The 16,800-nt window shown below is 47.6% G+C and overlaps 1 protein-coding gene across 1 annotated transcript in view; it reads left to right on the top strand.

Annotated features, from left to right (window-relative positions):
• CLIC5 (chloride intracellular channel 5) overlaps positions 1–16,800 on the top strand; it is a 104,200-nt gene that overhangs the window by 68,180 nt on the left and 19,220 nt on the right. The window contains exon 4 of the mRNA XM_081247752.1: positions 173–279. Coding sequence (XP_081103878.1) covers positions 173–279 — 107 coding nt within the window. The remainder of the gene's footprint in view (positions 1–172; positions 280–16,800) is intronic.

Genomic DNA, 16,800 nt, shown 5'->3' with positions numbered 1-16,800 from the left:
AATGCCCACCCTCCCTAGAGGATGGGATGGAAAAACCCCAAAAGATTTGTAGATCCTGCTAGAAACAAGAGTGTTTCCTGCTAGAAACTCATCGTGAGGTGATGGGAAGGGGCTCTCCCTTAAAGGACCTCCGAGTTCTCACTGACCCTAGAACACTGGTCTTGCATTCCAGGTACCCCAAACTGGCTGCGAAGCACCGGGAATCCAACACAGCGGGCATCGACATCTTCTCCAAGTTCTCCGCCTACATCAAAAACACAAAGCAGCAGAACAACGCTGGTAAGTGGTTCCCTTCTACCCAGAGCCCCTGGTGGCACTGTCCCCTGCCCAGGGCATCTTCAGACACTCAGACTAGAGAAGCACCTGGAATCAGTGCTTTTATTCACTCACCCTGAGGCCCCCTTGATGCAGGAGAGTGGGTGGTAGATCTTGCTTTCTGGCCAGTGCAGGAGAAACGGCCAGTGAGCCTTACTGTGGAATTGGAGGAGAGATGCAGTTTGTGTTCTGAGCCTGCCTTAGTCCACATCATGATACACTGCACACAGGGTCCTGCCTCGGCCATACTACTGTCTGTTTGTCCCCAGTTCATGACCCTGCTGCGCTCACAGGAAGTCCTGTTTGGAACGACACATTGCAGCTTCCTTCTGGTCCCTGAAAGACTTCTCAGGGGGTTGACCAGAGCCCATGGTGGGACAGGGCAGTCACCATGGTGGTAAATGCTCAAGGCAGAGCCCGGCCCTCTGCATTCCCCCCAACGGCAAGCGCAGAAGGTGCTGGGAAGCCTCCTCTCCAAGCCCGGCTCATCCTCCACCCGGCCCTTAATTTCTAGCATTGGCCATAGAACTCGGACTTGGTTCTCTTGTGGTGCCTTCTCAGAGGGGTTTGAGCTCCTCATTTAAGTGGATAGCACTTTTAGTCCCTCACTTGACTTGGTCCTTTAAGCATGAGCTGAAGCAATTTGAATAGAACTGCCACAATGAGCATGTGTAACTTTAGAACCGTGTTAGTTCCTGTGAGGAGAAGGAAGAAGGAAGAGGAAGTTTGCTTGCCCTCCGAATAGGAGGATGGAGCCCAGTGCAGAGCAAGGGCAACACGAAAACTTCATGAATGAGTGAGTGAATGAATGGTGATTGGCTGAACAGCCAATCTTGAGTCTTCATGAATGAACCAGGAACTGAATGTATATCAGATGAACACACAATGGATCCTGAAACAAGGTGGTCCATTTGTTTGGACCCCCTTGGAGGAAACTGCTGCAGGAGCTCAGAAGAGAAAGGCATCCCTTTGGACCAAAGTGACCAGGCAAGGCAGCCAGGATGAACTTTTGGCAGGAGCAGTGGTGTGGTGGGAAGTAAATGATTCAGGAACAGCTGCTGTGGACCTGGATCCTATTATTTGGAAATAGAGTCTTTGCAGATGTAATTAGGTAACGGTCTCGAGATGAGGTGATACTGATTTCGTGTGGTCCCTAAATCCAATGACTGGTGTCCTTAGAAGAAGAAAAGAGGACACACAGAGATGGGGGTGGGGGCACGTGAAGACAGAGCAGGGATTACAGTGCTGCAGCCACAAGCCAAGGACTGCTTGGGGCCACCAGAAGCTGAAAGAGGCAAGGAAGCATTCCCCCAGAGCCTTGGGAGGGTACATAGCCCTGTGACACCTTGACTTGGATTTCTGGTCTCCAGAACTGGGAGAGGAGAGATTTCTGTTGTTTTAAGCCACCCAGTTTGTGGTCCTTCGTGGTGGCAGCCCTAGGTGGCTATGCAGCCCTCACAGCCATCGATCGGGTGAAAGGCAACCCCTGCCCTTGCCCTGCTGCAGACACAGAAGCAATGGGATGACAGTGGCTTGTCCTCGCCCCCAGGGGCTAAGCTGGCTCTCAACTCCAGTTTTCAGATTCCACAGCCAGCGTCCTTTCAGCCGCAGATATCTTCCTTCATAGTCGTTGAAGCGCCAGCAGACAGATTGTCTTAGCCGAGTCTTCCAGACTTCTCAGGTTCTGAGTGGTATTTACATATGAGCCGTATTTACAGTTCTCCTGCCCCAAAGCCAAAGCAACCACTGAACATCATGTATCAATCTCATAAACTGAGCGCTCTCCAATTTTCATTGTTTCCACTTCTTCTGTTTCACCCTGTTTTTCTCTGTGATGGGTCTTGCGCTTGTGACTCCTTCTCCCCTAAAACTCATTTGCACATTTCAAGACGCCAGTGTTTCTCTTGTCCCCAGTTGCCTGTCCCCCAGATCAGAGTCCTCTGTGCTGTTCTCTCCTGCCTTTTAACAAGACACCAAGTTCTTCCTTCAGTGTGACTATAGCTTCCCCTGCCGCCCCCTTCACTTTTCTTCCCCAAGCCCACACCCTTAGTCCTGGTCAGCTGGTCAGCTGGCTCCGTAAGTTCTTAGGCTCAGCCACCCAGCACCCGGAGCTCCGGTGGGCCCGTCCTTGAGCAGAGAGCAGCATCCCTCTCGCGCTGGGCTTCGAGAGCTGGCACCATGGCCCCACCCCACCCAGCCGCTGGCCCGTGAGACCATCCACACCCTGTCTCTGCTTTGTCCGAGCTCTGTACTCACAGGTCTCTGCAAGGGCATCAACCTCAGCCCCCAGGCTTCCCCTGACAGCCTTCTGCATCTTCAGCTCTGCGTTTGTTTTTCCAACATCCTTTTTTCAGACTGTCCCTTTTGTGTTTTCAATTTTTTTTTTTTTATCTTGAGCAGAGCCCTCTCTCCACCTAATACCCCAGCACCCTCCACCCAGCCCCACAACACACTGACTGTCTTCTTGGACCTTTTCTGCCCTTTCAACAACAAAGCGTGAAAACACCCCACACTGTGACCTGGTTCTACATGATGGATCAGTTCTCCACTCCCGTGGTGGATACAGAAACCACCATTCAACATTTCCCTGTTGTTCACAAATCCTCAAAAAAGACCCCAGCTACTGGAACTCAAGACCCCATCCTGGAGGAGCCATCCACAGCTAGCCCCCAAGGGAGTTGTCCGTTAGTTAGGACGTTCAGTCATTCATTTATTCATTCAACAAATACAGATTACACGAAGTGGATCCAAGTCTGAGCTAATGTATAAAGGGTGGTTCTTGTGTGCCAGGCACCGGGCTGTGTTCTGGACTTGCCAAGACAAATGAGACAACATCATTGTCCTCTATAAACTAACCATCCACAGGGGCCTGTGAAACATACAAACATGCAGTTACTGACCTGGGTTTGAGTCCCAGATCTGCCACTTACAGCTGTACCACTTTGCCTGAGAGGCTTCTCTCTGAGCCTCCGTTTCTGCATCTGTAAAACATACTTCATAATGCTTTCAATTTCATCAATCTGACAAATAAGGCCATTAATAGCATAGCCAAGGTCTGTCATGCAGAGTCATTTATTTATAAGTTAATGCATGTAAATCCTTTAGCACACTGCCTGACACATCATAAATGCTTTTCAAATGTTAACTTTGATTATTACTAGAGCAAACATGAGACAAACACGAATACTGGCATCAGAAACTGCTGCTGCAGCTCTTACTTTTTGACCCCTAATCAGCACTTCCAAATCTCCCACTCATTTATTCTCTTTTCTACTTGTTTAATTTTGTTTCCCATTTTCTTGGTGCATTTTCCTCCTCTCCAAAGTATACAGTTGCTCCCTTGGTCCATGGATGCAGAATCTGCAGATTCAGAGGGCTGACTGTCCTGTGCCACTTTATAAAACGGACTTGAGTATCTGTGGATTTTTGATACCCGAGGGCATTCGTGAGTGAGAAGAGCTCTAGGGATGACACCCAAGGATCACCCACAGCTGTGGGGTCAGAAGGGTCTGAGGAAGCGGAGCCAGGGAGGAAGATTAAGAAGCAGTAGCAAGTGGGGAAGGGGGCGGGGGGTCAGGGGATCGTGAAGATGAGGGAGAAAAACTTTATGGAAAAGACTGATCTATGATATAAGACACTGCCCAGGTCATGGGACGCTTTGTCTTTTTTTTTTTTTTTTTTTTGAGGGTGCGGGGTACACAGGCCTCTCACTGCTGTGGCCTCTCCCGTTGCGGAGCATAGGCTCCGGACGCGCAGGCTCAGCGGCCATGGCTCACGGGCCCAGCTGCTCCGCGGCATGTGGGATCTTCCTGGACCAGGGCACGAACCCGCGTCCCCTGCATCAGCAGGCGGACTCTCAACCACTGCGCCACCAGGGAAGCCCGGCTTTGCCTTCTGTGTTCAGCTTTCTGGACCTGTCCTCAGGCATCCTTCTCCGACTGCTTCTCTCATCTGCATCAGCCCATAACTCAGACCCTACTCAACGGGAGAGCCAGGCTGACCCAGGAGCACAGGCCCTTCTCCCTTGGAACTCGGAGGTGCAGCGAGAGACCAAGAAACCACATGGCCCGAGGAAGGGCATCTTGGAGACGGGAGAGAGCAGCCCTGCATTTAGATTTGGCTGCAGGAATCCCTGCCCTGGGCCCCGCACATTCGTGTTTCAATCTTGCAAGGAAAGGTTTTGTCATTTGTTGAGTCTCGAAGGTTTATAGAATTCTGAAGCAGGATGGTGGGGAGGGCGCGAGCATCATCCATTCCACCTTTGGCATGTCCAGTGACAAGCTTGGAGTTAGCCGTGCTCAGCTCTGCCCTGCATCCTGCATCCTGCCTCTGCCTCTGCCTGGCAGAGGCCACTTTCAGCCATGCTGGTGGCCCCATCTCTAATGTCCTCCCTCTCTCTCTGCGAGTACCCATCCTGGCACTTCTCCGTTCACCTTCCTCAGAGATGCCACCATGGCACACAGACCCCAGGCAACCCAAGGCCGGGCAGCAGCCCCCAGACTCAGCAGTTCCGGCTCCCCTCGCTTCCCAGCCCCACAACTTGCTCAGCGCTCTGCCCGCTGGGATGTCAGTTTGGTGTATCCCTTCCCTCGAGGGGTTTCTTTGACACGCTACTTTACCTTGTCACTCCCACTCTTCTCTGTCGTCTTGTAAGAGGACCTGGGCTTTTCTCTCTGAATATCCATCTTGTATTTTGCATTTTTTACCCTCAAGCTGCTGTTTGAACAGACTCTTAAAAACCTCTGCCACGGGCTTCCCTGGCGGCGCAGTGGTTGAGAGTCTGCCTGCCAATGCAGGGGACACGGGTTCGTGCCCTGGTCTGGGGAGATCCCACATGCCGTGGAGCTGCTGGGCTCGTGAGCCATGGCCGCTGAGCCTGCGCTCTGCAACGGGAGAGGCCACAACAGTGAGAGGCCCGCGTACCGCAAAAAAAAAAAAAAAAACCTCTGCCAAACCCCTCGGCTTTCAAGAAACTCATTTTAGCTATTTATTCTAATCTGGGCATAAATGACTATATTTTACTTTCTTTTCCCCCACCTCTCTTTTTCCTTCTGCTTCAATCCTATCCATTCTACTGGTTTATTTCACTTTTTGTACATACTGCAGGGTCCAGGCAGTTAACAAATGGATCTCATGTGTGTTTTTAGTTCTCTGTTTTTTTGTGTGTGTGGTATGCGGGCCTCTCACTGTTGTGGCCTCTCCCGTTGAGGAGCACAAGCTCCGGATGCACAGGCTCAGTGGCCATGGCTCACGGGCCCAGCCGCTCCGTGGCATGTGGGATCTTCCCAGACCGGGGCACGAACCCATGTCCCCTGCATCGGCAGGCGGACTCTCAACCACTGTGCCACCAGGGAAGCCCCTAGTTCTCTATTCTTATTCGCTATTTTAAAAGTCCTTTTTTAATTCCTCCAGCCCTATCACGTGTCCCTAGATATAGTTAATATCCCTGCCCACGTGACCATCTCATTTTTGGCTTGTGTCTCATTCTCATGTACTTTCCCCCATTTTCCATCACCATTCCTTTATCCTTTGCACAAGCCCATGTCCACGGGGCTCTCTTCCCCTGCTAAGAGGTCTAAAAAGTCCCAAACCCCTCTGTTTGTATCTAATCCATAGATCATATGCAGCCTCATGGCTTTTCCTTCCTACATTTGCATATTCCTTTTTCACACATCTGACACAGGCTGCCTGTACCACCTATTTCTGTGCTAAGTGGTGTTTTTCCCAATTCGGATGATTTTGGTCTTTCAACGCTCCCTCGAAATTCCCTCATCTCATCCCCCCTCAAGTCTGGCTTTCTCTCTTATTTCCGCCTCTGTATGCGTCCATCTTGGGGGCTTTCTTTCTAATTTTAAAATGTATACTCCACTTGTCCCAGAATGGCTTTATAGCCACCCACAGGGACACGTAAAGCTCTGCAAAGCAACATACCCTAGAAGGAGGTGAGAAAGAAAAACAAGGCGGGTCATAAAATGAGCTCAGGGCAAGCAAGACAGGAAAGGCAGCTCCCAGAGCCCCTGTGCCAAGATGAAAGCAAACCAGCCTCCCAGGAGAATGACGAGTATTCCTGAACTGGGGCTTGAGTCGTAGTCATAGAGGAGCTGTTATTGTCATCTTCTTTGTCCATTTCCTCCTGTGACTCCCCTTCCTGTTCTCTTGGAGCCCAGGCCCGCTGACTTCATGCCAGTATGACTTCTCCGTCTTCACCCCGCCCTGTGGCTGCACCCCTCCCCATCTGTCTCCTCTTCAGTCCTCACTACACCTGACATCCATGTTCTTCTTTTTCCTGCCTAGGCCTGTTTCTCTCTCTGTCTTTTTTAATCTCCTTCATAGACAGAGTCTTTTTTTTTTAAGTTTCTTTTTAAGTTTTTTTTTTTTGATGTGGATGAATTTTAAAGTGTTTATTGAATTTGTTACAATATTCCTTCTGTTTTCTGTTTTGGTTTTTTGGCCACGAGGCATGTGGATCTTAGCTCTCCGAACAGGGATCAAACCCTCACCCCCTGCACTGGATGGTGAAGTCTTAACCATTGGACCACCAGGGAAGTTCCCCATAGACAGATTCTTAAATCCACACTCTGTATCTCCATTTATTCAGTTTCCATGCAACCCAATCAGGGATAGCCTAGACCAACCTTCATAAGTGTCATCAGTGGTGCACGTGGGGCTAAATCCAACAGGCATTTAATTAATTAATTAGCTAATTAATTAGTTTATTTATTAATTTATTTTTAGTATAGTTGATTTACAATATTGTGTTAGTGTCTGGTGTACAGCAAAGTGATTCATATATATATATATATATATATATATATATGTATATATATATATACCTATTCTTTTTCAGATTCTTTTCCATTGTAGGTTATTACAAGATGTTGAATATAGTTCCCTGTAGGTCCTGGTTATCTATTTTATATATAGTAGTGTGTACTTGTTAATCCTGAACTCCCAATTTAGCCCTCCCCCCACCCTTTGTTTGCAGTACGCGAGCCTCTCACTGTTGTGGCCTCTCCCGTTGCGGAGCACAGGCTCTGGACGCGCAGGCTCAGCGGCCATGGCTCACGGGCCCTGCCGCTCCGCGGCATGTGGAATCTTCCCAGACCAGGGCACGAACCCGTGTCCCCTGCATCGGCAGGCGGACTTCCAACCACTGCCCCACCAGGGAAGCCCCCCTCCCTTTTTTTTAATTGACACATAACCTTGTATTAGTTTCAGGTAGACAACATAATCATTCAATATTTGTATTCATTGCAAAATGGTCACCACAATAAGTCTAGTTAACATCCATCACTACACACAGTTACAAAATTTTTTTCTTGTGATGAGAACTTTTAAGATCTACTCTTTTAGCAACTTTCAAATATGCAATACGGTGTATTATTAACTATAGTCGCCATGTTGTACATTACATTCCCAGGGCTTATTTATTTTATAACTGGAAGTTTATAGGTTTTGACCCCCTTCACCCATTTTGCTTGCTCCCCAACCCCTGCCTTAGGCAACCACCAATCTGTTCTCTGTTATCTATGAGCTCTGTTTTTTGTTTGTTTTGTTTTTAGATTCCACATATAAGTGAGATCATACAGTATTTGTCTTTCTCTGACTCATTTCACTTAGCATAATGCCCTCTAGGTCCATCCATGTTGTTGCACATGACAGGATTTCCTCCTTTTATGGCTGAATAATATTCCAGCGTGTGTGTGTGTGTGTGTGTGTGTGTGTATACACATATATATCACATTTTCTTTATCCATTCACCCACTGATGGACACCTAGGTTGTGTCCGTGTCTTGGCTATTGTAAATCACGCTGCAGTATACGTGGGAGTGCAGATATCTTTTTAAGTTAGTGTTTTTGTTTCTTTGGATAAATACCCAGAAGTGGAATTTTTAGTGTTTTTGTTTCTTTGGATAAATACCCAGAAGTGGAATTGCTGGATCATGCCTGTCTCTTTTTATTATGACTGATGGCCCCCTGTGCTGTGTTTGCAAAGATATCCCCCTTTCTAGCTATGGAAGACACTGGGATATCCTAACATACTCCTGCTAAAATATTTGCCCTAGTAAGATACTTCTAACTTCCTAAATAAAGTCCTAAAGCCCCTTCCTTGGACACCCATGATGTGCTGGCCCCAGTGCTATGTATTTAGTGTCCCATGCTTGCACTGAATTGTCTCTCTAGCTGTTGACCTTTATTAGTTGTAAGTGCAGTGGCCATATTTTCCAAACTGAAAAATCGCATGTCTAACAAATTGCCTTCATTGAAAATAATCAAATTATAAGAAATCAGGACTGTCCCAGAAAATCCAGGACATATGTCTCCAAATGAAAAGCACCTGGCTTTTTGGTCCCCAGTCCAAATCCACACCTGGCTGCCACTGTTGGGGGGAAGGCAAGTGCATCGCATTTCCTGCCACCTCCTGGCCCCACATCCTGGACCAGACAAATGAGTGTCCATTAGCCATGAGCTTCTCTGAGCAGTCTTGGTTCTGTTTCCAAATAAGGATCAAGGTTTCCTCCCTTCCTGAGGCTTGTGTCAGCAGCTTCACTTCCTGGGACCTGGAAGCAGGTAGCAGGCGCCCTGGGTTTATTCTGAGAAAATTGATAGTCACAGCCACGTATCCTGAAGAAGACCCTCAGGGTATCTAGAAACCTCGGTGAGCTCATCTCATCATTGGGCTGGTCATTCTCTCCAGATGGACATGTGACTGAAGGCCTACATCATGGTGATCAACACAATATCAATTACTCTCATCCTGCCTCTCTCGCCCCCAGCATCTCCCGGAGTCCTCAGGAAAGGCAGCTTGAGCAAACCAGCCACAGCTGAATTCCTTACTCCTTCCTTGTCTCCCTCCTCCATTCAGGCCCGAATCTTCAAATCACTCCTGTCTTCTCTTCTAAGAGGTGCCCCCCGAAGTGGGCCATGCTCCGGGCGGATGCTAGTAGAAAAAGAATCTGCCTGTAGCACTGGCAATCTTTCTTTCCCTGCCATGTTCTCCAAGGCTCATGTCTGCATGAGCTCACCCCTGACCGCAGCCTGCCTGGCTCCATCAGACCAACACACAGATTCCTCCTGCATCCAGCTCTGCACATGCTTGCCCCTGCGTCAAAGTGCCTCTTCCCTAGCACAGCCCCTCACTCCCTTTTAATAAGATCTGTAAGACCCCTTAAGTACATATATTAAACAAGACAATCCCCATTGGATGTATAGAAAATTGAGGATCACAAGACTTCAGCTCAATATTAAGAAGTTTACAATTAAATCTGCAGAATGGGCCACTAACTAAAGAAGAGAGGGTCCCGTCAATGGAAGGATACAAAAAGAGACTGGACCTTCAGAGGTTGGACCTTTGCCTAACCTAAGTGGTCGACTATTATAAGACACTTATTTTAAGTACCACTAAGAAACAAAAAGTGCCTTCAAGTAAACAAAAATGCTTTCACTTAAACTCTAAGATTTTCATGGTAAGACGCAGTCTGATTTCGAAGATGTCAAATGTGAAAAAATGTGCATCTTAGTCTCAATGAAACATGGAAGGCAATTCCCATAGCCCTTTTTAAGTCTAACATTCCGTTACTTCCTAGAGGCTAAGCATGAAATGTCAAACCCTCCCTTCTGCTTGACCTTGAGCTACCCTGTTGGAAGGAAAGCGAATTAAGGTCAATACTGCTTCCAGATCCCTCTGGGATGGCTGTCCTAACCCCATATCCCTTTGTCTCTCCTGCCTGGAAACAAGTAGTGCTTATCTCTTAGCTCAGGGTTTGGCAAACTTTTAGACTTTTCAGGCTCTGCGGGATGTCGCCACTGCTCAACTCTGCTGCTGGAAGAATAAAGTGGCCACGGACAATATGTAAACCAATGGGTGTGGCTGTGCTCCGATACAACTTCATTTATGGCACTGAAATTTGAATTTCACAACATTTTCAGGGATCACAAAGTATTATTCTCTTTTGACTTTTTTCCAACCATCCAAAAATGTAAAAACCATTCGTAGCTTCAGGGCAGTGCAAAAATAGGCAGTAGGCTGGATTTGGCCCTTGGACTATAATTTGCTGAGCTCTGCCTTAGGCAGTCCAGGGCTACAATAGCAGATTCTCTTAATTTCTATGCCTCTCATCCTCCTCATCTCTAGTATAGAGACTATAATAGTGTCCTTTTTTGCATTGTCATGTTAATTAAACGAATGAATACATTAAAGCACTTCAGCCAGTAGGCACCAATAGGTGATGGCTATTACTGCTTCTGCTATTCATTTCATGAATCCTGCCCCAGATTCCATGGTACCCACCCTTTGGACTGGGCAGTCCAGCTTTCCCGGTAATGTAGAAGTATGTGCTGCCCTCTTCTGGCAGGTGGAGGAATCAGCGTGAGGGACAGCTCTTCATGTTTTAGTGTAAGGAAACCTATGGACTTTTAAGCATCTTCTGCGTTCAGGGACTCGGTTATCCTGAGCTTTTGTTGGGAGTTCCAGAAGAGGCCAGGTCTCCTTCGGGGGGCTCGAAGCCATCTTGCTTTCTCTGTCCCCTGCACCCAGGGTGAGGCATGTGTCCCAGGCCTGATGGATCCTCCAGAGGTCGCTGGCTGCCTGGTGATAAGCTGTCCTCCATCAACTACTTCTTTCTCCCTTGCCTCTCCCCACTCCATCACCTCCAGTCTTTGCTTTTATGAACTTCCTTGACCTAAACTAGGACAGTATTTGAAAGGAGTCGGAGCGGCCTGGGAGGGCCGTTAGCCCAGAACTAACGAGCCCGTTACTATCAAAGCCCCCTGTGCTTCTTCCTGCGGCCTCGTGAAAGCCAGCTTCTGTGGGGGGCAGTGGTGGAGCGTTTCTCCAGATTCCCCAGGATGTGGCAAGCCGCGTTCAGAAGCCAGTGTGTGCATTTATTATTCCAAGCCAACCGTTTCCATCCCAGGAACTTCCTTCCTTCACCTCTTCCTCGCTCCTGCCCTCAGCCCCAGGTCACGGTGGGCCCAGGCTGGAGGCCAGGCCTGCCCAAGGGGATGGGCACGACCCTCCCTTATTCAGCCTGATGCTCAGAGATGAAAGCTAAGGCAAGATGTCAAAAGGAGAAGGAACGTGCGTTGTAATTGCGCTGCTCAGAGACAGAGGTCCTGAGGTGGCGTGGGCTTCCAGATCTATTCTATAAGAAACCGCAACGTTTTCTTTTGGAGGAAGATAGCTGTGTCCAACTCGGGACAATGGGTTCCCTGGAAGGAGGCCCGAGCCCAGGCTGTTATCACGAGGGCATCTCCGGGGTGGTCCCTGGACTACCACAGTGCGGAGGGTAACGAGGGGGACTGTCTTCCCACTTCCTCACAAAGCAGCCATTGCTGTCTCATTTCAAAAACGCCTCTAGTCATAAAGGAGCCCTTCAGGCTGCCTTCCTTGGCCACCCTTGCGTGCCCAGGGCCAACTTGGGGTATTTTGTTTGTTTGTTTGTTGGGTTACCGTTTTGCTTTGATTAACAGTCTTACGAGGAAAAATAACCTAGGCTCGGGGGGACCCACCTCCGAGGTGTGGAGCGCCCTGCAGAGATGCTCGACTGTCTTCACACCCACGGAGGGTCCTTGAGGCTAAGAGCCGGAAGGAGGGGAAGGGTCGAACAATTGCTTTTGGCACCTACCAGCGGTTGCCCAGAGCATCCCTCCAGAGGGTCTTTGATTTGGCTTATGATCAAGGCCGTTGCTGGCCATGTCTAATTTCACAGATGTTGCTCCTGAAATGAAGTCTTCAGGAAGGCGGTTGGTGGCATGGGGCTGTTGAAGGCGGCGGGCCTGGGGAGGGAGGAGGTGGGAAGGGGGATGGCAAGCAGGGTCCTGTGTGGGTGGGCGCATTCATTAGTGGAGAGAGCCGCCGTTAGCTGTGTGGGCTCCCGGCAGCAGAGCTGAGACCACCAACACCATTCCATGTGCTGGAATTTCCCGCCGTCTGACCAGAACGAGCTCGCCTCGCCTGGCCTGGCCTCGGATCAAGGCCTGGGGAATAAGGAACATTAAATGACTAATTCGAACACGAGTTCAGTGCTCTTGCACCTCGGGCTACCGTTACTTTGTCCTGTGCAACAGATACAGACTCTTATACAGTCTGTATGTGGGAACTCAATCTCTACCTTTCTCTCTCTCTCCCCCTCCATGCAGACATACACACACACAAACAGCTAGTGTGTGTTCTGATGTTTCTATGTGCCAGCTGAGGCCATTACATAGCTCTTTAAATAAACAGGGTCATCGATCAATTAATCTGAAAAAACAAAAAAAGTGCTTGCGTGTAAAGTTGTATTAGTGCCAGGACATGATGGAGTAGCTTTGCCGTTAAGCCCCATGGTGTTCAGACCACAGAAGCATGGGATGCGTGTGGGTGCAGGTGTCTACATGTCGTTGTGCGCGTACCGGTCTGGAGGGCTGTAGTTGGTTTATACGGTGACTGCACTCATAGTCCCTCAGCTGTGATTAGAACGTAGCTTTGAGGGAAAAGTCCCCCTCTTCTCTGTTGACTCTCGGTGGAGAATGGCTCTGGGGAAATGAGCACGTAGAATGGGTTCCCCATTTGTGGTGGAGCTGGGGCTGAAAATGACAAGATGTGAAATCCAGGTAGTGGGTTGAACCTTCTAACCAAAACTTCAGATTCACCCCAATTATGAATCCTCCTTGTCAAATCTGTCACGATCTTATCCAGGCAGGATGGGCAACATTCTCTCCATTTCACACGAGGAAAGCTGAAGTGTGGATAAACTGTTCAGAAGACATGATGGAGCCAGAGATGGACACAGGGCAAACCAGGCATTTCTCAGCTTTTAAACTCTTTTGCTAACAAACTAGTAATACTAAAACATAAGAATTGAAACCAGGGGTTAAATCCAGTCTGGTATTTATCAGCAACTTAGAGAGGATTATTTATTTATTCACTTATTTAAAATATTTTATTTTCTTCCTTCTTTTTTTATTATTTATTTTCTTTATCTTTTTGGCTGCATCGGGTCTTAGTTGCCGCACGCAGGATCTTTGTTGAGGCATGAGGGATCTTTTGTTGTGGCGTGCAGGCTTGTCTCTAGTTGTAGTACGCAAGCTCCAGAGCGTCTGGGCTCTGTAGTTGTGTTGTGTGGGTTCCAGAGAGCGTGGGCTCTGTAGTTTTGCAGCATGCGGGCTCTCTCATTGAGGCGCCCGAGCTCAGTAGTTGTGGCATGCGAGCTTAGTTGCCCTGCGGCATGTGGGATCTTAGTTCCCTACCAGGGATGGAACCCGCTTCCCCTGCATTGGAAGGCAGATTCTTTACCACTGGCTGGACCACCAGGAAAGTCCTGAGGATAATTTATTGAAAAACAAAGTTGCTACACAGAATATTGACTTTAAAACCTCTAGCTTTCTTTAAAACCCTGCTCTAGAACTGTCTTTCTGGAAGGCATCCCAACCCACCTCCGGCCTATTGCTGAGTTCAGCCTGAGAAGCCTCATGAACTAAAGAGACACATAAGTTCAGGACTTAAGGCTCAAGTGGCACTTCACTCTGCCTTGTGATCCAGACCATTATCCAACTTGAATGTACATTTGAATCCCCGAGGGGTCTTGTGACAATGCAGATATTGATGGGTCTAGGGTGGGGCCTGAGGGCCCCCAGGTGGTCCTGATGCTGCTGGTCCAGGACAGAGCTTTGGGAAGTAGGGTCTCATTCGTCATCCTCATCCCCAGAGCGCAGCTCATCATCTAGCCCAGAACAGGTGCTCAATAAACATTTGCTAAATGAATGAGCGAACCATATCCCAAACACCTCGAGATGCCCCAACCCTCTCTGCTCATTTACTGAGAGAGGATGGAAGGGCTGACCCTGCTTCACCCATGTCAGGAGCTTTCCTCCAGGATGCTTCCTGTTCCAGCCTGTCCTGCACTCACCTTTAAGCCTGTCCCACTGTACAGCCCCTTCCATTCTCTTGGTTACCCCTGACACTTCCCAGTCTCCTTTTAAATTTTATGATACTCTATTGCTAAAACTGTCTCTCAGCTGAGAACATGTCATGCTTATATAACCTCTGTTATATTAAATCCAGTATCATGGTAGGAAAAAAAAAAGAAAAACCTCATTTAAAACCAATCAGTAGGGCTTCCCTGGTGGCGCAGTGGTTGAGAATCCACCTGCCGATGCAGGGGACACGGGTTCGTGCCCCAGTCCGGGAGGATCCCACATGCCGTGGAGCAGCTGGGCCCATGAGCCATGGCCGCTGAGCCTGTGCGTCCGGAGCCTGTGCTCCACAATGGGAGAGGCCACAGCAGTGAGAGGCCCGCGTACCACAAAAAAAAAAAAAAAAAAAAAAAAATCAATAAAAGTGTAAAAATCTGAACACTTCCCCCCATGAAGACTGTCAGTGTGGGTGGTGGTGTTGGCTTAAATGGTATTTTTCTTGTCACCCTCATTTTTATAACTACATTCAAGGAACGTTATATTCGGTGTTAAAGGTGAAACATCACCAAGAGGGGGGAAAGTAAGCACCCAAGACTAAATTCTAGTGTTCTTCCAGCCAGAAGCCAGGGGTCAAATTATTTTTCTAGGAACTCCTAGTTGAAGAAGCATTTAATGATCTGGATCATAGTAAGAAATGCGTTTCTCTGTGCGCATGTCCAGAACGCCTTCCATTCCTGAATATTCCAGGGAAGAGGGTCCCACCCAGTGATTTCTCAGCACCCCCCCGCCCCCCCGCCCAGCTCTAACTCTGATGGTCACATGCCTGCTGGCGTGTGCACTGACAGTTACCCATGTTTTGTTTCCATGGTGGAGACCTCAAAGCAAGCTTCTTCAATGCTCTGCCCAGGTCTGGCCCTGGCCTCCATACTGCTTGCATCACTTGGCAGGGGGCTGCAGATTGGTGATGGCCTTTGCATCTCATTTGACTCTGATGACCCTGCAAGAGGGCATGCCAGCCCAAACAAATGGAATCCCTGCATCCATCCCCCAGAAACCAAGGGCTCTCAGCACACAAAGAAAGGAGCCATCCTAGGTCCTCTAAGGACAGGAAGCCTGTTGCATAAACATAGGGAGACATGGAGTTACATTTTAGGGCCTCTCATCTTTCCTCAAACCCCACTGAATAGCTCAGTCTTTCAACAAATACGTAGTCAGTACCAGACACTGCCCAAGGTGCTAGAATTATAATGTAATAATGAAATATTGGCAATATCTATGGGTGCTGGCAAAGGTTGTGTTTGGCTGCATATGATACAAACCTGATCACAGAACCTAAAGCACATATTTATTTCATTTTACTTAGCAAACCTATGTAGCATTTTATCAGTACTATGTTCCATGCCCTGCTCTAAGCACTCTTTATAAATGTTGACTTCTTTTTTAAAATTTATTATTATTATTTTTTATACAGCAGGTTCTTATTAGTCATCAATTTTCTACACATCAGTGTATACATGTCAATCCCAATCGCCCAATTCAGCACACCACCATCCCCAGGCCCCCGCCGTTTTCCCCCCTTGGTGTCTATACGTTTGTTCTCTACATCTGTGTCTCAACTTCTGCCCTGCAAACCGGTTCATCTGTACCATTTTTCTAGGTTCCACATACATGCATTAATATACGATATTTGTTTTTCTCTTTCTAACTTACTTCACTCTGTATGACAGTCTCTAGATCCATCCACGTCTCAACAAATGACTCAATTTCATTCCTTTTTATGGCTGAGTAATATTCCATTGTATATATGTACCACATCTTCTTTATCCATTCATCTGTTGATGGGCATTTAGGTTGCTTCCATGACCTGGCTATTGTAAATAGTGCTGCAATGAACATTGGGGTGCATGTGTCTTTTTGAATTATGGTTTTCTCTGGGTATATGCCCAATAGTGGGATTGCTGGATCATATGGTAATTCTATTTTTAGTTTTTCATAGAACCGCCATACTTTTCTCCATAGTGGCTGTATCAGTTTACATTCCCACCAATAGTGCAAGAGGGTTCCCTTTTCTCCACACCCTCTCCAGTATTTGTTGTTTGTAGATTTTCTGATGATGCCCATTCTAACTGTTTGGAGGTGATACCTCATTGTAGTTTTGATTTGCATTTCTCTAATAATTAGTGATGTTGAGCAGCTTTTCATGTGCTTCTTGGCCATCTGTATGTCTTCTTTGGAGAAATATCTATTTAGGTCTTCTGCCCATTTTTTTGATTGGGTTGTTTGTTTCTTTAATATTGAGCTGCATGAGCTGTTTATATATTTTGGAGATTAATCCTTTGTCTGTTGATTCATTTGCAAATATTTTCTCCCATTCTGAGGGCTGTCGTTTTGTCTTGTTTATGGTTTCCTTTGCTGTGCAAAAGCTTTGAAATTAGGTCCCATTTGTTTATTTTTGTTTTTATTTCCAGTACTCTAGGAGGTGGATCAAAAAAGATCTTGCTGTGATTTATGTCAAAGAGTGTTCTTCCTATGTTTTCCTCTAAGAGTTTTATAATGTCCGGTCCTACATTTAGGTCTCGAATCCATTTT

The sequence above is a fragment of the Mesoplodon bidens genome, assembly GCF_964165515.1.
Source record: "Mesoplodon bidens genome assembly, chromosome: 10".
Taxonomy (NCBI): Eukaryota; Metazoa; Chordata; class Mammalia; order Artiodactyla; family Ziphiidae; genus Mesoplodon; species Mesoplodon bidens.
Note: the sequence above shows the minus strand (reverse complement) of the source record. Positions and strands in the feature narration are given on the sequence as shown.